This window comes from Sebastes umbrosus, chromosome 17 (genome assembly GCF_015220745.1).
Source record: "Sebastes umbrosus isolate fSebUmb1 chromosome 17, fSebUmb1.pri, whole genome shotgun sequence".
In the NCBI taxonomy this organism is placed as follows: domain Eukaryota; kingdom Metazoa; phylum Chordata; class Actinopteri; order Perciformes; family Sebastidae; genus Sebastes; species Sebastes umbrosus.
In genome coordinates, this window is record NC_051285.1 from 25,380,203 (window position 1) to 25,405,822 (window position 25,620).

Below are 25,620 nucleotides of genomic sequence, written 5' to 3' on the forward strand. Positions count from 1 at the left end.
TCACTACTCATACAGTCACTAATAATCGCGAGTTGGATGAGAGCATCAGAGCAAATCTAAATGTGAATGTGTGTTTTTAACCAGGCGGTGCCAAGCCTGAGGGCCATGAAGATGACCACGAGATGGTGAACATGGAATACGCCTGTGACCACTGCCAGGGGCTCATTGTGGGCAGCAGGATCAACTGCAACGTCTGTGAAGACTTTGACCTGTGCTTTGGTTGTTACCATGCAAAGAAGTACCCCGACAGGTGAGACATTTAAAGTTTCCTGTGCTGTTAAAACACACTTACCTTTTTAGTTGTTTACCTCCGACTTGTAGACTTAATCATTTTTTAACGTTCCCATCTCCAGCCACCTGCCCACCCATCGGATCACGGTGTACCCCATGGTGACCATACGAATCAGTGACCGCCACCGCTTGATCCAGCCCTACATCCACAACTACTCCTGGCTACTGTTTGCTGCTTTGGCCCTCTACACGTCAGAACTGAGCAGTCAGAAGCGGATGGAGGGAGAGTCTTTGGAGTGCAGCACCTTGAGCCAGGCCTCGGCCCTGCAGACACACTGCTCCCAACTCATCACTGATTGTTTGCTGAAGGGGCAAACTGGCAAAGGTAAGACCGAACCGCAATTTAGTTGTTAAAGGCATTGTTGTGGCATTCAACATTTTGGGAAATACACTTACTTGCTTTCATGCAGAGACTTGCTGTGCGTTTCAATACCCATACTTCTGTTCATGAGCAGTGTTACTGTGGGGGAGAGGAACTCCCTTTAGTGTGGACTTTGGGCTTTGTAACTTTGTAGACCGTTAACATGCACAAAAAACTGTATAACACACTAAAGGAAAGGGGAAAACACAAAAGAATAATAGGTCCTCTTTAAACAAAACGATGGCCTTGGGAGAGATAAAGTCTCCTCTATCCTCTATCAAATTGACTGACTTGTTAAAGGGGGATGCTTCATTGTTTATCCGTGTGTCACAGTGTATTTTTATGTTGTGTCCTTTTACGGCAAACCTTCCTTTTGTCACCCTCCACGTAGGTCTACGTTCCTCGGCCTTGCTCGCCCTGCTGTCGTCCAACGAATCGGCTTCTGATAGTGAGCTGTGTCCGGTCTCTCCAGAGTCCTCTCAGGAGCTCAGCACAGCCACCAACACCTCCCTCCCCGGCAGCACCGCAGCAATCTGCTCCCCGTCGTCTCCCAGGGACAAGGTGAGGAGCAGAAGTCACATTATTAGATGATATGAAGATTGAATGATCTCTGTTGGGGGAGTGGATCATTACAGTGGCAGGAAGTAGGATAAATATACAGATAAATAGAGAAGATATGTGTATCATACACATCCATAACTATTGCAAGAGTTGATGGATCAGCAGGACATTATTAGATTCACAGAAAAACACGTCTGGAAGTATTCCAGTTGATGTACAAAAATAAGTAGAGATACATCCTCTTGTTAATGTAGGTAATACAGTATTTAGTATTCTAACAGTTCAGGAGCTCATACCGTTGGGTTGTCAACCTACTGAATTGTTGTTATCCCCCCACCATTAGAATAAAGAATCAGGTAAGGAGAACAAAACAAAGGAGGTGGGCTCTCCTCCCCCGGCTCCTTCAGCAGAGGTGACACCCCCCTTAAGCACTGGAGAGGGGGAGAAACTGAAGCTGGTTACCCAGGACACCCTGGACTCCTCCAGCCTCAGCCAGACGCCTTCTGTGTCCAGTGAGGACCCCCTTTCTCCTGTGGTCCGCCGTAAGTACTGAGACTACCCCCACCAGGCTGATTACAGCTCTGATTGTGTTCATTAGTGGTGATTATGACTATCCCTTAGCTGTCTGGATGCAACCATGTATGTTGTTTTTCCATTCTCAGCTTCAGAGTCTGGTCCAGGAGCAGTCAACTCTCCAGCATCTGACGTCATCAAGGAGACAGACGAGAGGCTGCCCCAGGTTCCCCTTCAGGAGCATGTGTTTTCAGAGTGCTCCAGAGAGAGGATCCTGGGACTGCTAGCAGCCATGCTGCCACCAGCCAAACCAGTACGTGAAACCATGCACTCCTGAAATATTCACTATTCTCAATATTGCTTCAGCGTTGTCCTCAGCATGTGTTCCATCGATCTATAGATAACGTTTACATTGTCTTTCTTGTACCCACAGGGCAACACCCTGTCTCTGCCCAGTCTGAACTCCATCCTGCCCAAGCTGTTCAGGGCAGTCATTTCCAACGCTGGCTCTCTCAACGAGACCTACCACCTCACCCTGGGACTACTGGGTCAGCTGCTGCTCCGAATCCCTCCGACGGAGGCCGACACTGCCGTCACAGAGGCCCTGGCTGACAAATACGACTTGCTAGCACAAGGAGAGGCAGCCAGTTCAGACACCCAGGGCTGGAAGACCACCCAGCTGCTTTTCAGCCTGGGGGCCGTCTGTTTAGACAGGTAAAAAAAACTGATGATACCACAGAACAGTTGTCTGACTTGCCCAAAACTACATGTGATTATCATAAAGTGGGCATGACTTGTAAAGGGGAGACTCGTGGGTACCCATAAAACCCATTTTCATTCACATATCTTGAGGTCAGAGGTTTTAGCGCAATTTAGCGCAAGTTTGAAGCATTATTTAGCCTCTTTGGCGGTTTTTCACAACATTGGTTGTTACCAATAGATTCTTTAGGTTTCTCTTGTTTCATATGATACCAGTTTCGTCACTCTAGCTCTAAAACTGAGCCCGCTACAACCTAAAATTCATAAGATGCGTTAATGCGGTAAAGAAATTAGTGGCGTTAAAATGAATTTGCTCCACCATAGTATAATAAATAATGTTGTAACAGATGCAGAACTGATGGAATCCCTTAATCACACAGTTGAGATCTTATTTGCCAGAAAGCTAATAGATATTTGCACCGGTGAAGAAATACCATACCAACCATCAGCTGTTAGTTATTTAGAGATGTTTTTCTCCTCTTTTCCTCTGTTTTGCAGTCGTATCGGTCTGGATTGGGCGTGCACAGTGGCAGACATTTTACACAGTCTGAATGCTTGTCTTGAGTGGAGCACAGTCATCGCCGCCTTCACTGACCACTGTATCCAGCAGCTGCCACAAACCCTCAAACGCACCAACCTCTTCACCCTGCTGGTGCTGGTGGGCTTCCCTGAGGTAGGCAGAACACGTACCATTGTACAGGGCAGTACACTGTGCTCCCTAACTTTCTCAGCTCAGTTGTGACTTCTTTCTTTGTGCCTGCCAGGTGCTGTGTGTGGGAACCCAGACGGTGTTTATTGACAACGCCAATGAGCAGCACAACATGATCTTGCTCAAACACTTCACAGAAAAGAACCACGCCGCGGTGGTGGATGTTAAGACACGCAAGAGGAAAACAGGTTTGTGCAGTTCACTGTCTAATAACGTTGGCAGTGTGTAGAAATGAACGTGGAGTTAACCCTTTGTGTGCTTTCTCATCTTTCTAGTGAAGGACTACCAACTCATCCAGTCTCAGGATTCCACTGCAGGTGGTCTCCCAGGGCAGATAGAGAGCCAGGACTCCCCGAAGACCCTGCTCAGCCGCTACCTGATCAATTTCACCTCCATCATCAGCCACCTGCTGCAGGCCAGCCAGGACAATGGCTCTCCTGATGCTGTGGAGGCGTCCTGGGTTCTTTCCTTGGCCCTTAAAGGCCTCTACAATACACTGAAGGTACCTAATCATGTGATTAATTATTTGAATGTATTGACAGCCCTAATAAAATGATTCCAGAGGTGGTTTTCTCATTCTGTCGTGTCCTCTTGCGTAGAAACATGGAGTAGAGCAAGCCCAGGAGGACATCCAGCAGTCGGGACTGACCCAGCTGCTGGTGAGGAAGTGCAGCAAAGGGACAGGCTTCAGCAAGCTGTGGCTGCTGCGAGATCTAGAGATCCTCTCCATCATGCTCTACTCCTCCAAGAGGGAGATCCACTCCATGGCCCAGGACCCAGAGCGAGACCAAAGAGAGCAGGACAAGGAGCACGACTCCGACCACTCCAGCTGCGGCCCCGACGAGACCGACGTCAACAAGCCCGACCCTTTAGAGGGTCTCGACGAGGAGACAAAGATTTGCTTCCAGGTGATGAGGGATGCAATTCATGATACATGCAGTGAAATGTTGTAGGATGTAATAATCTAAAGTCCCTTTTCTTTCAATGTAGATCACCCACGATGCCTTAAACGCCCCTCTGCCCATCCTGCGAGCCATGTACGAGCTGCAGATGAAGAGAACGGACTCCTTCTTCCTGGAGGTTCAGAAGAGGTCAGAAGAATTTCTGTTTAATTTATTTTTCTTAATACGATCCTCCGTGGTAAAGGTCATATTTTACAATCTCAAACTGCCTCTCTGTTTTGTGTTGTGCCTTTGTGTTTTTTGTTTTTTTTTCAGATTTGATGGAGAAGAGATAAAAACAGATGAGACAATTCGGACGCTGGCTCAGAAGTGGCAACCAAACAGGCGGCCTCGCTCTGAGGAGAGGAACACCAAGGCCGTGGACACTGATATGATCGTGGTGTCATGCGTGGTGAGTTGTTTAAAAATGTGCCCTGAAATAGCATATTTTATTATGAATTGCCAACATCATTACACAGAGGTTTTGTGATGTCAAAAAGCATCTCTTAGAAATGGCTGTTTGGCACATTACCAATATGAACGTTACTAACTATGACAAGAAAGTCAATATTCTGATATATCCCATCATGGCTCTCCTCCCACAGTCTAAACCCAGTCACTGTGAAAAGGCCACAGAGGAGATCAACGTAGTGGCCCAGAAGCTCATCACGAATTCAGAGACTGACTTGCAGCTCAGCTACGCCAAACAGAGGCGCACCAAAAGTTCAGCTCTCCTGCACAAGGAGCTGGACGTGCGCAGCAATCGGGCAGTCCGTCAATACCTGGTGAAGGTCAACCAGGCCATCGCCACGCTGTACGCCCGCCACGTGCTGGCCTCGCTCCTGGCCGACTGGCCCGCGGAGGCGGCGCTGAGCGAGGAGGCCCTGGAGCTGAACGGCGCCTCGCACATGGCCTATATCCTGGACATGCTGATGCAGCTGGAGGAGAGGCCGCTCTGGGAGAAGGTGGGCGGAAGGGAGGAGGAGAATGTGGAGTTTGGTGTGATGTGATTTCCACATATGATGCATACTAGGTGTTTTGTGGGTTAATGTGATTGTGATAATCCTTCAATAATCAGATTCTCCAGAGGGTGCTGAAGGGTTGCAGCCAGAGTATGCTGTGCAGTCTGTCCCTCACTGCTTGCCAGTTCATGGAGGAGCCGGGCATGGCCGTGCAGATCAGGGAGTCCAAACACCCATATGACAACAACACCAACTTTGAGGTGAGTAAACTGGTTTTTTTTTTTGTTTCTTTTTATCATCAATTACAGCTATAACTGTTTTAAGAAGTTTATTTTGCCTCATTTGTCTGTTTCACTCTCTGAGCTGGACACAAAATGTAAATTGTTTAACTAAAGGAGACTTTGCAATAGAGCTGCCTATTGAAACGGGGCATGTCTTTTTCAATTCAGTTTGAAGACACAAGTGTTTCCATCTTTTCTTTCTTAAGGACAAGGTGCACATCCCAGGGGCCATCTACCTGTCAGTAAAGTTTGACTCCCGCTGCTACACAGAGGAAGGCTGCGATGAGCTCATCATGTCCAGCAGCAGTGATTTCCTCCAGGACGTCCACAACTTCAGTGGCTCCCCTCAGAAGTGGTCCGATTTTGAGATTCCCGGTGAGAAATATTTGTAAAATTCGTTAAAGCAGGCAGAGGCAGTTTATTTTTGTGTGTTTAAGGGCAAAGATTCCATAATAACCTTTCAGTATATTCTAATTCAAGTGGTACCCCAGGTTAGGCAGGCTGAAAAAGTAAAAAAAAAAGCCAGAATTTGAAAATACAGCCTTCACCCTGCAGCTCTCCTCTTTCCTCTCTCTGTCACCAGACGAGCATGGGCACACTGTCGGGAATATCAACATTTTCCTCGTAAGACTAAAATTAAAATATCTGAACTTATCATGCACCGAAAAATGAACTTCCCCGGCCTCCACTATTTCTGACAACGTCAACAAACACGTCACAACTCGTGAACTCGGAGCTTTCAGAAACTTACCACTTAGTAGTGGTGAATACCACAAGAGGGGGGCGTTCATGTGGACACTTCTCATGAACACAGTAAACACGACCCCATTTGAAGGCACCGTGTGGTTGTGGTTAGCAGAAGGCTAACCTATTGGCAACATTTTCTCTCCATCTCTGGAAAGCTTCGCTGATATTGTATGACTCTTTTTTGGATAAGTCTGTCTTCCATTTTTGGGTTGCTTTGCATTGTAGGAAGTTGTTGCCAACGCTGGAATAGCAACTTTTCCTGCAGGATATTCCGCTGTTGAATCAGGCTTTCACTGAAGGGCCATGAACGTGTATCTGCATTTGTAGCCAATAGGAACGCTCTCTCTCTGAAATGACCTGTGATTGGCCAAAGTAGTTTTTTAGAGCCTGAAAACAGAGCCATGAGGAGGTGCAGAAGTCTAGTTTTCTCTCAGAACACTTGAATTACAATATGCTGAAAGGTTATTATGGAATTTTTGCCCAATGATGTCAAAAACATATCACCTACCCCAGCTTTAATTCCTTTTCTGCTCCACGTGTTCGCATTTCAGATAGTTTGACTATTCTGTGTGTTTCTCTCAGGTGATACCCTGTACTACAGATTCATGTCAGATATGAGCAACACAGAGTGGGGCTACAAGTTCACCGTCACAGGAGGCCACAGAGGGCGTTTCCAGACAGGTACTTCACATTAAAACAGATACACAATAATTTTTCCTTTTGTACAAACGTGCTCCATTTGGCAACTCTGCAAACTACCAACTTGAATCCTCAGGTCGGCCAGGTCGTCACCCTCTCTGCCTCTCTTTTGCTCGCCTCCAATCAGGTTTTGAGATACTGAAGCAAATGTTAGCAGATGACCAAGTGCTCGGTCACCTGCCACTGGCTGACATCTGGGAGTGGCAGGTGGGCGTGGCCTGTCGCCAGACGGGGAACCAGCGACTGAAAGCCATTCACTTGTTGCTCCGCCTCCTGCAGTGTCAGTCCCAGACGTAAGAGTTCAGCCTCGTTTATGCATTTCTGTCTCTTTCCTTCCGATTCTCTTCAGTGCTTCTCACACTTTTTCTGTCTTCACTGAAGTCTTATATGTATGTATGTCCTGTATGGACACCCAGAGTATTATTCACGAACATTCTCATTTAGTTAAGAGAACCCAGTGCACATTTTAACCTCTGCAGTGTATTTCCACCAGAGCTGTGTGCAGGACTCCACACATGGTTTGCATAAAGCCTTCATAATCCCTCATGTCCTGGTAGTCACCACGGAAATGAGGTAAAGGATGTGTGTAGGAATTTGCATATGTACAGACTGACCTGGCTACCATCTGGTCACAACGACAACATCACACACTATGAGAATTATAAACCCATTTCACTTTTTGCTTTAAATGATATCCTTAATGTTACTTAACACAGAAGCTTTAGATATATTTAGAGATTCTGGATGTCTTAATGAGGGAAGTGTAATTGAACATTTTTGTGGAAAAACCATATCAGAGGTTACAGGATAAATGTCATGATAAACGTATGGAGTTTCTTTTCCAGCCACAGCTTTGTTTTTCACAGAATGTAACTCTCTATCATCCTGTTCTGGCTGTGTGTGTATACGTGTTTATTCGCCTAACTCTCGATTTGTTTGCACTCCAGAGCCTGTGAGCTGACGCTGCTGCGACCTCTGTGGCAGCTCTTCATGACTATGGAAAACAGCCTGAGCCAGGATCCCACCAGTATCACCGTGCTGCTGCCTCTTCACCGAGCCCTCACTGAACTCTTCTTCATCGCAGAGGCCCGTGCCATTGTGAGTGACGCATACACACACACGCATGCACGCACGCGCGCACGCACACACACACACACACACACACACACACACACACACACACACACACACACACACACATACACACATATATATATATATGCAAGCCACATCTAGGCCCTGTTCAGACCTGGTATTGACATGTGTCCTGAGGGATCCCATCACAAGTGGACAGCTCTAAGTACAGATGTGAAAGCGCTCGAGGCGCATTGCGGACGCATTGAGATCCGATCCACATCCAGTGGTGGTCTGGGTCACATATGGCCACATTCTTTTAGCAGTGTGTACGTGTATGTGTCCTGGGCCACATTAAGGACCGCCGGCTCAACTGACGTCACGCTGGGATCCGCAGGTCTCTGCGCTCTTCAGGTGAATAGACAGGTAGACGTGAGCACTTGTCTGCCTCGAGGCATGGAAACGGTGGCTGTGCTCTACTGTATTCTGTTGTTAAAACTGTATTTTATTAAAATATATCTTATCTTTAGGCTACATATCTACAGACTATCAGACTAGGCACAGGAAGTGCATTATTATTATCATACTGTCGGAGATGTGTTTGTGTTTTTGTTCCGGTGCTTTGCACAGAGCTGACACCCAACCACCCGCCCGCCTGCTGTTGCCTGGCAAAGGCACCGGTGTTGGTGGCACGGAGGTCCGCCGGTACAATAACCTCATATTTTGATTTTAATAAAATGTACCCAAATTCACGAATACGTATGACATTACTACTGACATTCATGTAGTATTACGTCACAACGTCTGATGTATCAGCCATGTATTTCCTATGTGTTTATTTGCATATAGAACGATATATGAGATCCGATCACAAGCGGTCACTGGAGACGCATGTGGAGATGCATTCTAACGCCAGGTGTGAACGGATGTACTTAAAGCGGTCCACGTGTTTTCGGATCACTCAGGAACACTCTGAAAGGGCCTAGGGCCAGTGCTGTATAGGTGTTGTTGTTAAAGCTGGAGGTGGGGCTAAGTGACATTTGAGGTATTTGTTTAGTTGTGTTGACTGTTTTTGCTGTGATGACAGCATTATGGACTCAACCAGGCTGTTTGTGTAGCTCATCTTTCAGTCTGCGTTCCTTTAAGACAACCTGTCCCGTGTTTTTCTTTTTTTCTTTTAGCTTGACATTAACATATTCAGTACGAGGCGATTAGAATGAAACGATGAGAGCGAAAGAGTCACCATTTTATTCTTTAGTTCTGTCTTTGCCCCCCTCTACCCTCTCTCTCTGTCTATATCTGTCTCTCTGTGAGATGAGCATGTTTTTCCTCCACCCACCTGTTCTGAGCTGGGCTAGGGGCCAAAGCCCAGCCCTGCCATCTGTCAGACAGCACAGTGCCACACTGGCTCCCTGCAGACTGCATGGGAGAGGACGAGATGCTATCCATTTTGTGATGCGTACGGTCTCTCTCTCTCTCTCACTCTCTCTCTCTCACTCTCTCTCCGCTGTCTTGAATTATTGATTAAGAGAATTCTCAAGGATTATGAGCACGCCGTCAGCCAGGAGGTTCCCATCTGTGAACGCGATTGAACCAGACCGTCCCAGAAAAGCTCTACCTTTCGCGCTCCCTTCTGGTCTGGTCGCTGAGGCCCGAGGCTGTGACCCGACAATAAAATGACATCAGTCGACTTGTCATTCAGGATGGATTTCTGTGCTCCCCTGAATGTTGTTTTCATGCGAGGGAGGATGAGTAAATGGAGCAGTATGTGTTGGCAACCACCAGGGGGCAGTAGCAGTACTCATCAGTTTTCCTTGGGATGCCCTTCATGGACACTCCAGTCCAGTGTTGTTGTAGCAATGATAGACACATGTTGGTGTGTGGCACGTCCCAGCGCCTCCATCCAGCAGAGCATCATCACAGAGCACGACCTGCCTTTCATCAACACAAATGTGTGTGCCGCAGCATGATGTCTGTGGTAAGGAATGTTTTGCACAAGGGCACGCTCAGTGGATGTTTCAAAACAGATACGTTGACCCATTCACTTCCCCCATCTCAGCCTTGCCAGCATTCTGCTGATAAAACAGGAAAATACTTCATGTTGGTTTTAAAAAGACACACACCTGCTAACTCTTGTGGCAGCTGTCACAGTGAGTGGTGGTTGGTGTTGCACTTCAGGATGTGGTTCAAAGTATTACAAGAATAAAAAGGAAAAATGTCTGTCAGTTGAACCTGAAGACGCCAGGGAATGTGATTCTAAACTGGGTTACACAGGCGACAACTCGGCTCTGCACCATCTAGATTGGATTCAACTGGATTTACTGATCCGTAGTGGTGGGGAAAAAAATCTAGTCTAGTCATGATACGTACATGAAACAAAGCGCCGTTTGCTGACCATTTTCACACCACTCTCACTCACCACTTAGCTTCATTCCAGATGGCCGTGTTGTCGTGAAAATATCCGTGTATTGGAATGATCAGATGAGATGAAGATGAAAAATGAGAAGAGTCTCCTCTGTTTTTCCTCTTCACTTTACTCCTTGGCTTGCTTTCCTCACTTCAATTTCTCTTCTCGTGCACTGATTCACTTAAGCTGAACAGCCAAGGCAGACTAGAGCCTACGATGCGGGACAATCTAGGCCAACAGACGCTCACCAACAGCCCCAAACTGTCAGACGGCCGACTGTCGGCTCGGTGTGTCAAGGACTTAAGGAATCGATTGGTACCAACCATATCATGTTAACTTGTTGAGATGAACGCTAAATAACGCTCCAAAGTTACGCAAAATTTTGGTAAGGAAAAACTGGCATGGCCATTATCAATGGGGTCACTTGACCTCTGACCTCAAGATATGTGCATGAAAACTCTGAGATGAACAGAGGGAAAACTGTATCTGATTAGATAAAACAGATGTTGACAAACTTTATAATTTGCAGTTGACAAAATTATATATCGCAATACAGTATATCTTATCGCAAAAAGTTTTAAAGTCGCATTAAGATCGTATCGTGACTTAAGTATCATGATAACATTGTGGGTCCTCTGGTGATTCCCACCCCTACTCTTCCAGGACTTGTGCATTTGTTCACAGAGGATTTTATAACGAGGCAGGACTGTTCTGATAGAGGGGAACATTCACTATTTAAGATCCATCCTCAAATGGTCATAAATATTGGAAAACCTTCATCAGCTGTAAGCATTAGTGCTTCACCTTACAACACAGTGCACTACCCGTCACCATCCTCCTAAAAAGTAAGGATTAGTGTTGACTGAGGTTGGAGGTACTCATGTCATGTTGACATTAGGACTGTCAATCGATTAAATAGGTAATCGCGATTAATTGCACATTTTGTATCTGGTCAAAATGTACCTTAAAGGGAGATTTGACAAGTATTTAATATTCTTATCAACATGGCAGTGGGTAAATATGCTTGCTTTATGCAAATGTATGTATATATTTATTATCGGAAATCAATTAATAACACAAAACAATGACAAATATTGTCCAGAAACCCTCACAGGTACTGCATTTAGCATAAAAATATATGCTCAACAGGCAACAACAGCTGTCAGTGTGTCAGTGTGCTGACTTGACTATGACTTGCCCCAAAACTGCATGTGATTATCATAAAGTGGACATGTCTGTAAAGGGGAGACTCGTGGGTACCCATAGAACCCATGTTCATTCACATATTCAATTCAATTTATTCAATTTCAATTTATTTTTATATAGCGTCAAATCACAACAGAAGTTATCAGAGGTCTCTTGACCTCTGACATATCTTGAGGTCAGAGGTCAAGGGACCCCTTTGAAAATGGCCATGCCAATTTTTCCTCACCAAGATTTAAGTTTGGAAAAATTTGAAGCGTTATTTAACCTCCTTCGCAAAACAAACCAATGGATTCCTTAGGTTTTTTCTAGTTTCATATGATGCCAGTATCTTCACTCTAGCTTTAAAACTGAGCTACAACCTGAAAATCACAAGTTGCGTTAAAGGCGTTTGAAAAAGCGAATTTGCAATAACTTGTGTAAGGCGTTAACTTTGACAGCCCTAGTGTTGACTAAGATTAGTGTCATGTTGACATATGAGCTGAACCGTAGTGATGACATACAGCTCCAAAAAGACTCCACTGTAAAGTCATGGGAGACTAATGAGTGGACACATCATGGAGCCTTCTGTGTCCATATTAGGTCTGAGCCTAGAACCGGCTTATTTTAAAGCTTTTGTGGTCACATTCCAGCATCAGCTCTCTCTCTTTCTACGCACGCAGAGTTCACGGCCAGGTCCACTGAGATTCAGTGAACTCTCTTCCCCAGGAAGTGAAAGTTATATTTAGGAAATCAAAACGGTATGTCATGCACTACCGACTGTACAAATGGTCCTAGGATGTTCCCCAGCATAAACATTGGGGGTGCTGCGAGACGGATGATGGACCAGGGCTCTGGACTGTGTCTCCAGCTCTGTGAAAAGCTCCATTTGGCCAGTCTCAGCCCATTTAGCCGCTATGTAGTCTTATCTCTGTTCCACCAACTCCTTGCGCTTATGTAACGCGAGGTATGTCTCTCTCCCGTCGGGCTTTAGTGGAAGCACTCCACGGGTTTGTTTATAATTTTGATTGACCGTTCCAACATTCCTCAGTTAAATTTGATGCTGAGATGGAGATGAAGAGCGGTCAGGGAACCAGGCCTCATTTATAACTGAATTCATCCCTTATGTAACCTCTTAAGGCAGTCTGTCTCGGGGAAGTTCCTCGTATTCGTGACGGTTATGCAAAAGAGTAGAGAAGCAAAGAGGCGAAACTCTTCTTTTTGACAACAGCCGCTACATGGCGCTGCAGTAGCGCTGTCGCCATTTTGGACTGAAAAAAACAATGAGTGAGAACACGTTCTTCGTTTAGGTGCTTAGGTGAGGTTATCTGTGGGTATTTTTTTTGCGAGCTGCATTTGGAAACATGGCAGAAAATACACTTGTTACCAACCTTTGATGTGTTTTCCAGGCTCAGGGCATCCTCCAGGAGTACTTGTTAGCCATGACTACGGACGAGACGCTCCTCAATCACACCGCAATGGTAAGACTTCAAGCTTTTTCTTTTTTTCTGTTTTTGCATAATAACCACTGACGACTTTTTACATCTCTTGCCTTTCTAATTTCAAAGTCCTGCCTTCAGCCAGGCTCTCTCAGGTCATCTTTGATGCTTTTGAATTGCTGCCTGACGTGAATGATAGTAGCTCAAAGAAGTTGCGCACCCTGAAAGTGTTGTAACATTATGCAACTCTTCTTTCTTAAACACGCGGTCCCGTCGGTTGAACGGCCTTCAGTCGCTGTGAGTCAGCTCGCGGCTGGAGTCTCTTTTTGCTAGTGAATCACCGAGCTGTTGACACCCAGCAGATCCCTCTGCGCCTCCCTCCCCTTGTTTTGAATATGTGTGGGCCGCACTCAGGACTAATGTATTTGGTAATTACAGTCCATTAGAATTTGCGGCACAGCGAGCCACAGCGTTCTCTGTACTGTGGACCCCGCAGTACAGCAGAGGCGCCTGAAGGCAGTTACAGAGGAGGAGAGGATGCGGGGTGGTGAAATAAACATAGGTGGGTGGTTCTGTTGTAGCGGTTACCTAATACCTGTCAGGTTGAAAACAAAACCATAGATGACTTGGCAGTAGTCGTAACTATTATGATAACAACGATGCAAAGTAAAAGTAAAATGGCCGAGGTTTAATTTGAAAAGGTTGGAAACATGTTCCAAAGCCATCCGCAACTAAACAAGTTCACTCACTGGGGACTACTTTTTCTTTGAGTTCTCTCCTCCAAGTCAGTGGCCTGTTATTTTTGGTGAGTTTATTATAACACAAGTTGCACAGTGTTCAGAGGATCATGTTCACTCCACTACTCCACGGCTTTTATTCATCCTGTTATTCACTCAATTAAACACAGATAACAGTGTGAGATCGCTGTGTTTTTTGATATGACATTTGCAACCATCTGATCACGTAACAGCCAAATCAGCAGGTACTGCTGCTGTATTGGACTGCTCAGCACCAAAGGAAATCACTGGGTGAAGGGTATTTTTCAAGAAACATCACAAATTATTGAACAGCCACAAGAGTGAAAGTGCAGAGGGGAACATAATCATTCACTCTCAGACATAGAAATTAAATACATTTGGTATTTTCTGCAAGGAACTTTGATAGGAAATAAAATATTGAAGTGCCACTGAGACTGGAAGACTGAATTAGCAGGTATATCATGTCACGTTCGTTAAGTTAAAGCTGCACTAATAAATATGTCTATATTAACAATGGATCAAATGAATAAAGTTTATTGTGAAAGGCGTCATTTGTAGTTACAAAAGAGAATTGTCACCTGACTACAGTTCCTCTCAGATCTACTTTCCGCTCATTGTTTTTGTTTTTTAGCCTTTACTGGTCAGTAGTTGTCATCCTCTCTCTGGACCGAGCCGGAGAGAAACAACAACCCACTTACTGATATCATCAACCTGCAGGCAGCAGTGAACAAAAGCACTGAAGGCAGTTCAATCTGTTAAGCACTTCTGTTTATTAGATAAGGTGACGTAAACCGCACAGAAGTCCTTGATTCATCAGTTTAGTCACCCTCAATTTGCCTGTTTATCATCACTCAACATGCTGTGCACAGCACAGGTGAAAAACAAGCTTTTTCTCACGTCTCGTTTTATAACTTCACTCTGCTTGATTTTTCTCTCTCCCCGCGCTGTATTTCATCCACATACTGTTTTTTTCCATTGTGTAGGCTCTGAAGAACATCGCTGCCATCAGCCTGGCTATCAATTACCCCAATAAATCTACCAAGCTGCTCAACATGTCCCCTTGAGAGGTCCACTGAGAGAGAGAGGAGGAGAACAACCGGAAAAAGGGGGACGCGTCCTGACTCAGCTGAACGAGGGGACGGGGAGGTGAGGGAGGAAAAGCTCCCCGACCATCCAGTGCTTTCCTTCTAAAGGGACCCCCTCCACGCCGGTAACTCTCAGCAGCACTCTGGTCCGGAGCTGTGGAGGGGTACTCCGAGAGCACTTTCCACACTTACTCACAATCCTTTTTGCCTTAGGTTAAACCGGTATATCAGCATGTGCATTCACTGGAACAGGAACAATTGCGGGGTCTCTCTTTCTTTTCTGTTTTTTAAGTTTTTTACTTGAAGATGCTAAAGGACATGAAGTGTGCCAAATTCGCGACCTTCAAGGGGAAGTATATTCCTTTTTTTTCTGCCTTTGTTCCTCCTTAAAAGCAGCCACTCTGGGTTACATAGTTGATCATGGTGAAAACAGGTCACCATGGCGACTTGCGTGTCTCTGTGGACATGTAAAGCATCCTAAAAATACTGTCCAGGACAGTGGAGTCTCATTAGTCACCATGGGGAGAAAGTGCTGACCTACTAGCTCATTCCACTCCTTCCTTCCTTCCTTCCCTCCCTCCTTCTATCATTTGATCTACACCTCCTTTCTTCCTAGCCACCTTCATTATTTACTTCTTTCCTTTTCTGACAACAGTAGTAGATGATGATATTTTTTGTTTTAGGGCTCCTGTTGAAGGGAAGGATCGGTATATCATCACAGATATCCGAACCATATATCTGATCTGCGACTTTCTGTCATGATGACACGTGTAATGTGCACTAAGACCCGCTTCAGAACTGCTGACAGTTTGATCGGGCCGAACGGGATTAAGATGATACTCAAATAGCCATAGTCTTTGCATAGGATGAGAATTATCATTACAGCTGAGGGAAAACTGTGATAATATACTATTGCAATGCATTCCTCCGTGTTATTCTATCAATATGTTGAAGTATTTTCACTCCATTACTAGTGAATGAATGAACGACCATTATGATGTCAAATGAAGATGAATAACAGCAAACAAATCATAGAGAAACCCCGAATCTCTTAAAGGCCTTCAGTTTTATCCACTGATTTATTTATTATTATTTTATCTAATGTATAATTACATTCATTTTTCACAGCAGTGAAAGAAACAATTCTCATAAATTATAGTGTATGACACTATCATGTGCCCATCATACTTGCCAACCTTGAGATCTTAAATATAGGGAGGATTTAAAAGCAGGCGTTCGGTGGGTCCTCCCCCAGAACAATTTCAGTTTCAGAGACCTTGTTTCCTGCATTTTGGTGACTTAAAGAATTTAAATAACAAAATAATAAGTACGTTGCAACGGCATTTTTATGTTAAACTTTTGATTTTACCTTTAATTCTCAGGAAAGAAAACTGAATGATTCGCCCCTTCTGGCGTAAACCAATATTCATCAGTTTTTAGTCATTCATTTTTTGCCCCTGCTTGATTATTTCTTTCAGATTTCAATTTCTCCGTCTCTCACTCACTGAAGGTCCTTTCAGACGCAACGGCACCACCGCGCTCTGAAACCCATTATTTCCAACGGCTTGCGCCGCGCCACTGCAGCTTTTTCACTACATCGAGCAAAGCCAGACTTTGGGCGCTGCACGCTGTGGCGAGCGCACAAACCCCAAGGAAGTGCACCGGGCTGTGAAGCAAATTTTTGTAGTGGCCAAACGGCGGTACAACAACTTCTGTGTCCGTCATGTGATGCCGTCATGTGATGCCGACGTCCGTAACTCAGCGGATCATTTTTTTTAGGTAAATCAACTTCCCAGTACGAACACTTGAATAGCCCTTATTTAAATTATTAGGTCTTAAAAAATTTAAAATGCACTAATAGCAGAATCCAGAATTATTTTCCTTCCTCCGCTCATGTGAATGAGCCCCAGACTGAGGCTGGAGCGAGGGCTGAGAGGCGGAGTTAAAGGAAACGCCACTGCGCCTGCTCTATGGGCCCGATGGATGCGGAAGATCGCCAGATGATCCGGGTATTTTATCCCTCGACGGTCGAGCCATTTTGGCTTCATGCGCCACTGAGCAACTCTCATAGAAATGAACGGGGGCCCTCTTACAACACTGTATCCAGTTCTCTTTATACATCCATGGTATAGATAACAAAAAGGAAAGAAGGTGTAAAAATTTGCCAGAAATCGGGAGAAATACAGGAGAATTGTGACCCTCGGAAGAAACCGGGAGAGGGCAATGAAAAACATGAGTCGGGTTGGCAAGTATACTCCCCATACTTTGTGTATCGTGATGAATGTGGTGTCATTACACAAATATCTATAATAGAGCAAACACAGTTGATTCCCACTAATGCACAGATGGACTGTCTTTCCCACTTATAAAAACGTAATTGTTCAGAATTGAAGTTGACATACTGAGAAACATAAACTGTAAAATAGACACATTATCCCACTTATTCACTGGTAACACATCTCATATTTTGTAAGCTGACAATGTTGAATTCTTCAATACTGAATTACCTCATCTTTTGTAATTACACAGATAATTGGTGTGACGCTTCCTTAAATGTTTAATGTGACTTTTAATCACATGACACCAACCCCACATGTTATTAAAGCTGAGATCCACCTGTAGCCACTTCCACAGAGACCAGTCATGTACGTTCATGTTAAAGAAGACATCAAGTTTTTGTATGTTGACAAATTGAAAGTTTTAAAGAGAGCGAGTCGACAGGGGGGTTGTTTTCCAATCATTACTGTATTCATTTCAAATGAAGAGATTCGTTTAGTTGTAGGAAGTCATGGTGGTTTATACCAAAGAAACCAATCATTGTGATCCATGAAACATCTCTGAAAGAGCTCCTGGTAGAGTTCCTTCTGTTCTGTCACATATCAGATAGCTACCCGGTGAGAAGCTGGAGAAGCAGAGGAAACCTTTAGACCTTGTTTTTTTTTTTATTTTACTTTTGACTTTTATTTTTGAAATGGTCCCTCCGAGGACCGTAGAATAGCTCGGTGGTTTTGTTTACACAGACATCAGCTGCAGTGAGGACAGAGAGGAAGAGATACATGGCCTCCGTTTGGCTTCTACGACGCCTCACCTATCTACGACGTGCCTACGGTTAAAAATGAAGCAATCATAATTTAACTCATGTTAGCCGAATAGTTATTAATTCTATTTTAAAAGAGAAATATATTGTTTCATTTGAAGTTTTTTGTAACTTTTTACTTTTAACGTTGTTGTTTTTTTTTCGCGAGGATGCTTGATATTCGAGGCTGACTAATTTGAATGTACATATCTGTGAATATTAATTGCACAGGAAAAAGACTTTGATATCAACCCCACGTACAAATATAAACTTTATTGGGCACTAACAGATGGACACTTTGATTCTGATTTTGTATGCATGGCACATTGAAGGTAAAGAAAAACAACAACCACGTACTGCTTGGGTTGAGATGTGATCCATTTCTAATAAAAATAGAAATGACTTAAATACAACTTCTGCTGTCATCTTCATCTTTTCCGTGTGTAGGCTCAACAGAATTTCTGTGCACCAACAAATAATGTATCGATCACTCCGTCTGCATCGATTAGAGCCCACACACTCACTCCCAGCAGATACTGTACTCTGTGATCCAACACCAACGTCGATAGTTCTCGTTTCACGCTGCTTCTCGCCCTTTAACCTTTAAGAAAACAAGTACACTTTATTCCAGACATCCACATATATTCAGCCGAATCGCTCCTTTCTGCAATCAAATAAAAGTCCATTGGTATGCCTTCTGTTTATTCAGAGTCTTCTTTTACCTCAAATGCCCCCCAGCTCCAGGTCTGCTTCCTCTATCTGTCCCCTGCCGGGAATCTGGAGTCTCAGGGACAATGCTGATTGAGGGAGGGAGCGATGATCACTGGGGCGGTAATGACATCAAATGGAGGAAATATTCAATAAGGCTCCAGATGATTCACTGCCCCTCCGCGCTACCGAAGCCCCCACACCGGAGTGAGTCAGCTATCCTCCTGCTCGGCTCCCCTCTGCTCGGTCTGCTGCTTCTTTTTTTTTCACCCAACATCCCAGTGCTCTGTTTTACCCAAGGTGAAAAGAAGCAGCTGTGACGGTAGAGAGAAAACAAAACAGGCTTACAGTAACTGTCATATCACGATATGTCTCAACGCCGTGGTAAAGCTGGGCGAGATGCTGTGTTGGGATTAGTCATTTGTGATTTTGGTTACTGTGACTTCCCATTCCGTTACAAAGTCACCCATTTTGAACATGCAGTATTGGACTGTTCCAATGAAGAAGCAAAATCGCTAGCATCACTATGCGTGCATGCACCATCAGTGTGTTTTTGCCGTGTGCCCATATATAAATGAGTTGCTTGGTGTTGGAATGGAGATTTGTTTTTGGTAAAAATGGTTATCATGAGCTTTGTTTGTTTTGATGCTCAGAGGATATGAGCACCATGTGCAGCAGATATTCCAAAAGCTGAAGCTGGTTTTTAGTGAGTTATGGTGAAAAGACATTTTTATTAACAAAACCAGTACACCAGAGAGGTTTCTAACTCCTCTGAATAACGTTACATCATCTGGGTCGTTTCTTTTCATTAATTTTCTATTATTAGTCGCTGAAGATGATTTGAAACTGGTGAGTTTGTGCTACTGCTGTCATTATATCTCTTCTTCACACACAGATTCCATCTGTAAGTATCGGATATATTTTAATTAGTTTTGCCGAGTTTGATTTAACAGAACATTCAGAAATGAATGAATTAAAAGTCGTGTTTTTTTGTGTATGAATCAGTACTATTAGCCTGAAGAAAGGTGTTCTATGAATTGATTGATAAACTCTTCATCCCTGTTATTTCTCCCGTTAAAGCGTCCTTTACAGTGTGACCCTCTCATCGGATAAGGAAACCCCCCCACCCTTCCAGGATGAACAGACGTGCAATTGATGTTGTGTATACAGAGTAACAACATAATGAAAATACAACATAGACAATACATATGACAAAAATAAATACATATAATGTGAACATATGTGAGAAGGTGGATCCAGGAGGATGTCAAGCAGCTTCCCGGCGCCGCCAAACAGATAGAGCCAGAGCAACACGACCTCCTCTCCACGCCAGATAGATAGAGCCAGAGCAACACTTCCTCCTCTCCACGCCAAATAGATAGAGCCAGAGCAACACGACTTCCTCTCCAAGCCAGATAGATAAAGTCAGAGCAACACGACCTCCTCTCCACGCCAGATAGATAGAGCCAGAGCAGCATGACTGCCTCTCCACGCCAGATAGATAGAGCCAGAGCAGCATGACTGCCTCTCCACGCCAGATAGATAGAGCCACAGCAACACAACCTCCTCTCCACCATGGAACCTTGAGAGAGGACCAGATTTTTGTAATGGTATTTAGAAATGTTTAAGCTGGTGTGAAAACTTTCCGTTTCAATGTGCAGAGCTTAAAAATGTACAGGTGCAAGATGGGTTGGAATATGCTGTCTGTAAAAGTCACGCTGTGGATGTGATTGGCTCGGTCATAGTAGCAATACTTTTAGTTGGGATGACATAATTTAGCAGAAGAGAGTTTGTTTCATAAGCCAGCACCGACAGCATTACATGATCACCACCTTCAGCTGTTTACACTTATGAATCACAAACAATCATGAGCATCAAATGAATCACATTGTTAATGTTCTCCACAATGTTGCCTTTACCAGTAACACAGCAGCCTCTTACTGGTATATCTAAATTTATATGCTGCCCCCCCTTTGTCTCACATCCTTTATTCCCCATTAGATCATTCAGATAAATTAAACAATTACGATACGACTCCGATTATGAAGGTCGGCCGAGGGACAAGTTGCCTGATCTGCTGCCTCCTTTGTTTCTCCTGCTGTGGATGCTCCCTCCTCCCTCTGGTAGAGGGATCTCTGCTGTCACCACACATATGCCAAATGGGTCATCTGCGTCATTTCGTGGAGCACGCAGTCAAATGCCTCCTCACATGCGGTCACTTGTTGTGATTGCAAATTGTGTCTGTCCTGGTGTGGCAGCCCTCCGTTCTCTGGGAGTTTGTTATCTCATTTAATTCTGATCCTTTTGTGTGTGCGTGTTGTTTAATAATGCAACGTTTCAACAATATAATTTACAGTGCATATAAAAAGTATTCACTCCCCCCCTTGGAGGTTTTATTATTTTACAACATTGACTTAAAGTAGATTTAATGTGGCTTTTTTTTAATATTAGGTATATAAAGGTGACGCACAAGTCAGGGGATGGATACAACAATAGGAAAAAATATAAAGCAAAATAAAATATGAAAATAAAAACAATAATGATACAGAAAAGTTAAAAAAATCTTCAAAACAGCTGTTTCAAACTTGGCTGTCAAAGTTAACGCGTTAATGCAGATTTGTGTTTAACGCCACTGATTTCTTTAATACATTAGCACAACTTTTTAGGTCATACCTAAATCAGTTTTAAAGCTAGAGTGAATATGCTGGTATCATATGAAACTAGATAAACTAAGGAATCCATTGGTACCAACCATTTCATACTAGCTTGTCACGAAGGAGGCTAAATAACCCTTCAAACTTATGTTAAACTTTGGCGAGGAAAAACTGTCATGGCCTTTTTCAAAGGGGTCCCTTGACCTCTGACCTCCAGATATGTGAATGAAAATGGGTTCTATGGGTACCCACGAGTCTCCCCTTTACAGACATGCCCACTTTATGATAATCACATGCAGTTTTGGGGCTAGTCATAGTCAAGTCAGCACACTGACACACTGACAGCTGTTGTTGCCTGTTGGGCTGCAGTTTGCCATGTTATGATTTGAGCACTTTTTTTACGCTAAATGCAGTCCCTGTGAGGGTTTCTGGACAATATTTGTTATTGTTTTGTGTTGTTAAATGATTTCCAATAATAAATATATATGTAAATTTGCATAAAGCAGCATATTTGCCCACTCCCATGTTGATAAGAGTATTAAAAACTTGACAAATCTCCCTTTAAGGTACATTTTGAACAGATAAGAAATCTGCGATTCATTTGCAATTAATCCTGACTAACTATTGTAATCGATTGACAGCCCTGATTAAAATGAAATACAATTCTAGTGCAGCTAAATTGCAATTTTATTTTTATTCAATAACGTGCAGAGAATTCAGAATAATTCTGTAGATTTGATATATTATATCACACGTTGAAATTCTAATCAAGCTACCATGAATGTTATCAACAATAAAGTGTGTTATTTCATTTAGTAAGCTTTCAAAGTGCAACCTCCTTAAAAAACTATTATTGACAGTTTCTCTTTCTTTTAAATAAATATTAAATTAACGTCCTTAACCTTGTTAGGACTACAGTATTTATAGAGAATCCACAGGGGGTTGAATCCTGAAGGCATGAGTCTATTATTAGAGTGAATTACCCCTTTTATATTTCCGTCGATACAAGATTAAACAGACTCTCTCTTGCTACTGAGAGTGAGGCTCCGCTGGTCGTGTTGTCAGTTTGTGCCATGCCTCCCCTCGGGTCATTTCTCACCCTTTCGTTGTCGTGCACCTTTGACCCCATCTGATCCCACAACCCTGCTGATGAAACTGCTGCCACGCCGGAGGAAACTCCACCTCCACCTTGTCATAATGAGACCTACTTCCTCTCAACCTCCTGAGACAAGGGGGGGGCCAGTGTGGGTCACCTCTCATGAGGCTCGGGGATAATTGGGTAGTTTAAACAATCCAGTGAGAATAAGACACACCGAAGGCCTACAGTACACCCATATTTAGCAGCTCGCCGCACGCTATTGTGTGATTGCACTGGGAGAGAGAAGCTTGCTGTTTTTGATCTCATTTCTCGCCTGTCGCCTATCTGGGTTAGAGGCGGGCTGTTATTGGAACGGCCACCTGTGGCACCGGGAGAAGGTGGACTATAATGGATAGCTGGGGGTTCCGACATGACAGCCGCGCTGCCAAGCCTGTTAACTAATCTGGATCATTAGGACCGGGGCCGTGTCTGTCTAAAAGGAGATAGTGGCTCTAATGTGAGGGAGATGAGAGAAGATGGACTGCCCTGCTGTGCCCCGAGCCTGTGTCAAATGGAAGCCCGTATGTTTTATTCCTGACCCGGGTGAGCAACTGGTCACTAACAGCCTCATTCCACATGACGGACCTGGACCTCCGTCCTCCAGGAGATTTAGCCTCCCTATCAGTCCAAGGGGGCTTATTGGCATGGGTAACATATGTTTACATTGCCAAGCAACTATGAATTTAAAAAAACAAATCTGGTCCTCTCTCAAGGTTCCATGGTGGAGAGGAGGTTGTGTTGCTCTGGCTCTATCTATCTGGTGTGCAGAGGAGGTTGTGTTGCTCTGACTATATCTATTTGGCATGGAGAGGAGGTTGTGTTGCTTTCTGTCCAAGTACGTCACAACATCCGGTTGAAAAGTGAGCCAGACTGACATAGAGAAATCAAGCAGTAAATCTACTGTGAGGGATTTACTGTGCTGGAAATCCAATTATCTACTGTATGTTTTGACTGAGTTTAGTTTAGTCAGTGAGGTTTTTACTAATAAAATGTAATCATCGCAGCATGCAGGTTTGGTTGCTTAGTAACGGCAAGTGGGACAGTAGCGCAACCTCCCAAGCACCTTGGATAAAAGGATGAAAGAGGCACTTCTGGCGTTTTGCACGCATTTTAGACGCGGCATGTGTACGGCCCCTTAATCAGAGTTCAGTTGTACTTAGCTCTGCCCTCTCGTGTCCCTTCTGGTTGCAAAAAAACAACATGGCGATGGCCAAAACACCAAACTCGATGCTTCAAAACCATAGTCTACAAACCAACGTGTGACGTCAATCTTAATAAACATACATGAACGTTAAATTTTTGTTAAAGCATCAGAACATATCACATAAGGAGGATGTTGAGGAGGTGGAGGCAGCTGAGGCAGCAAACAGCGCTGACATGATGAGCGTATCAGTATTAAGTTTCTGGTTGTAATGACTGCATGAATATGATTGGATGCGACTAGTCAGCTGATAGCCACACAGCTGTGAATGAGCCAGTGATTGTGAAGCATGAATGAAACAGCCAATCAGCTAATGCAAGCACAACTTCAGTGCTCCCTCTGAACTAACTAGATGTTGAAATTGTTTCATTCAGTTCGATTTAAAGATCCAATTCGTGGATTAGTTTTTTTTTGTGCTCTGTGATCACTGCATCAATGAACAGAGGTATGACATCATTATTGTTTATTATGTGGCTTTCATGGTCTTTTGGTAAGCTTTTAACCAGGAAGTACTATGCATCAAGGTCGAGCTAACAATGGTGCTTTCAGTCACCAGGGAGGGAACCTCAGGGTTAAAGATGTGCTTCACATGCCCTCCAAACTCAGGAGTGGAGCAGCAAACAGTGCACAGAATACCAACATGATCGTGGACAAAGGAACACTGATCGCTGTCCTGACACCCATTGTGTGTGCGGACCAGGAGAGTCCTCCTCTGAGTGAGCTCTGTCTTCAGGGATACGATGTCTCAGGTAAACATGACAAGGCCTTTAAAGAGTTACGTAAATGTCCTCGAATCCTTTTGGCATTTTGTCTCTGGAGGAGGAATGTGATTGCTTCTGCAGAGCAGCTGGTGTGACTGAAAAGTTCAAACACACACAAGCTGTGAGTTCATTTCTTAAAATGTGTGCTGCTGCTGCTCCTGCATGTTTATCTGTTTACGTCCCAAGAACCTCGTATTCATCCTGCCTCTTAGAAGCAATTGAAACTTAATTTTGACTTGAGATTTAACTTCTCACTAGCGGAGACTGGGATAAGGCTCGTCTTATAGTTTGACATTTTGGGAGCTTATTTGCTAGCCAAAAAAAAAATCCACCCACCAGCACCTCTAAAGCTCGCTAATTAACAGTTATATGTGGTTTGCTTAGTCTGTATAAAAACCAAAATGTAAAAACAGCAGCAGCTCACTGAACCCCCGAGAAATGCATCTATATTTTTTTATAATAACACAGAACTAATAATTTATTGTAATGATGAATAATTTCGACCTTGTTGTATCTCATTGACAGAATAAGAAACCAACAGGATAAGAAGATAGATTTATGGTCTTTTTATTTACTTATAGCCAAATAGCATTGTATAAATAACACCGTTAAATATGCTCTTCTGTTACGCCATGTACACAAACCAGGTACCTATCAGCTGTGCAGTCAAGATCTGACTAAAAGATGGTTGAGTAGTACTTTCTATCTTCTGACGTTTGTGTTTTTTAAACGGAAAACACAGGTTTTATACTGCGATATTTCCTGAAAATGACATACAATAAAGCCAACAGTAGCCTCAGTAAACTTTCATGCGATCTGCTGGTGATCTTCCTCCAGCCTGCTGCCTCCTTATTTATGTGTTTGCAGTAAAATGACGAGGTATCGTATCAGATAATAGAAAACAATGCAATCAGATTTTGTTACTGGCGCTTGTATCGCAGTCTGTTTGGAGGGTGTAAAATGTAGGCTACACAACATCCCAATACATTAGACCTCTCTGCGTTGTACACATTACATTCCGTCTTTTTTGTGAACCCTAACCTTAAAGTTCAAACTGCACCTATGGGGTTATATACTACATATTTCTTGGCCGGGAGCAGTGACATTATGGAGTCTTAAGCCCATGACACACCAGGCCGACGGTCGGATGTCGGGCAGTTTGGGGTCGTCGGTGAGCGTCCGTCGGCCTAGTTTTTGTGGTGTCTCCCACATCGTCGGCTCTATTCTGTCAGACGTTTTATGATATGTTAATAAGTGATTTTACGGGTGCTGGTGGGCGGATTTTAGCTGGGTTTCCACCACCAAAACTTTTA

The 25,620-nt window shown here is 43.9% G+C and overlaps 1 protein-coding gene and 1 long non-coding RNA gene across 5 annotated transcripts in view; one reads left to right on the plus strand and one right to left on the minus strand.

Moving 5' to 3' along the window:
- The window catches only part of zzef1 (zinc finger, ZZ-type with EF hand domain 1), a 35,596-nt gene extending 18,982 nt beyond the window's left edge, over nucleotides 1-16,614 (plus strand). The window contains exons 35-54 of one of the 4 annotated variants that reach the window (XM_037748177.1): nucleotides 85-250; nucleotides 354-616; nucleotides 1,044-1,213; nucleotides 1,557-1,755; nucleotides 1,876-2,039; nucleotides 2,160-2,440; nucleotides 2,984-3,158; nucleotides 3,250-3,382; nucleotides 3,470-3,696; nucleotides 3,794-4,102; nucleotides 4,185-4,285; nucleotides 4,412-4,547; nucleotides 4,741-5,100; nucleotides 5,214-5,357; nucleotides 5,585-5,753; nucleotides 6,708-6,806; nucleotides 6,901-7,117; nucleotides 7,772-7,922; nucleotides 12,897-12,968; nucleotides 14,668-16,614. In XM_037748177.1, coding sequence (XP_037604105.1) covers nucleotides 85-250; nucleotides 354-616; nucleotides 1,044-1,213; nucleotides 1,557-1,755; nucleotides 1,876-2,039; nucleotides 2,160-2,440; nucleotides 2,984-3,158; nucleotides 3,250-3,382; nucleotides 3,470-3,696; nucleotides 3,794-4,102; nucleotides 4,185-4,285; nucleotides 4,412-4,547; nucleotides 4,741-5,100; nucleotides 5,214-5,357; nucleotides 5,585-5,753; nucleotides 6,708-6,806; nucleotides 6,901-7,117; nucleotides 7,772-7,922; nucleotides 12,897-12,968; nucleotides 14,668-14,748 — 3,617 coding nt within the window. In that variant the 3' untranslated portion in view covers nucleotides 14,749-16,614. Of the gene's footprint in view, nucleotides 1-84; nucleotides 251-353; nucleotides 617-1,043; nucleotides 1,214-1,556; nucleotides 1,756-1,875; nucleotides 2,040-2,159; nucleotides 2,441-2,983; nucleotides 3,159-3,249; nucleotides 3,383-3,469; nucleotides 3,697-3,793; nucleotides 4,103-4,184; nucleotides 4,286-4,411; nucleotides 4,548-4,740; nucleotides 5,101-5,213; nucleotides 5,358-5,584; nucleotides 5,754-6,707; nucleotides 6,807-6,900; nucleotides 7,118-7,771; nucleotides 7,923-12,896; nucleotides 12,969-14,315; nucleotides 14,575-14,667 lie in introns of those variants that run through there. The other 3 variants (XM_037748176.1, XM_037748178.1, XM_037748179.1) reach the window with 3 other exon arrangements.
- A 3,211-nt stretch (nucleotides 16,615-19,825) lies between these two features.
- LOC119475866 lies at nucleotides 19,826-23,622 on the minus strand. The gene is made up of 3 exons (XR_005203903.1): nucleotides 23,610-23,622; nucleotides 22,066-22,070; nucleotides 19,826-20,033 (listed from the first exon to the last, which is right to left on the minus strand). It is a non-coding gene; the product is annotated as an uncharacterized LOC119475866 (long non-coding RNA).
- Nucleotides 23,623-25,620: the final 1,998 nt, after the last annotated feature.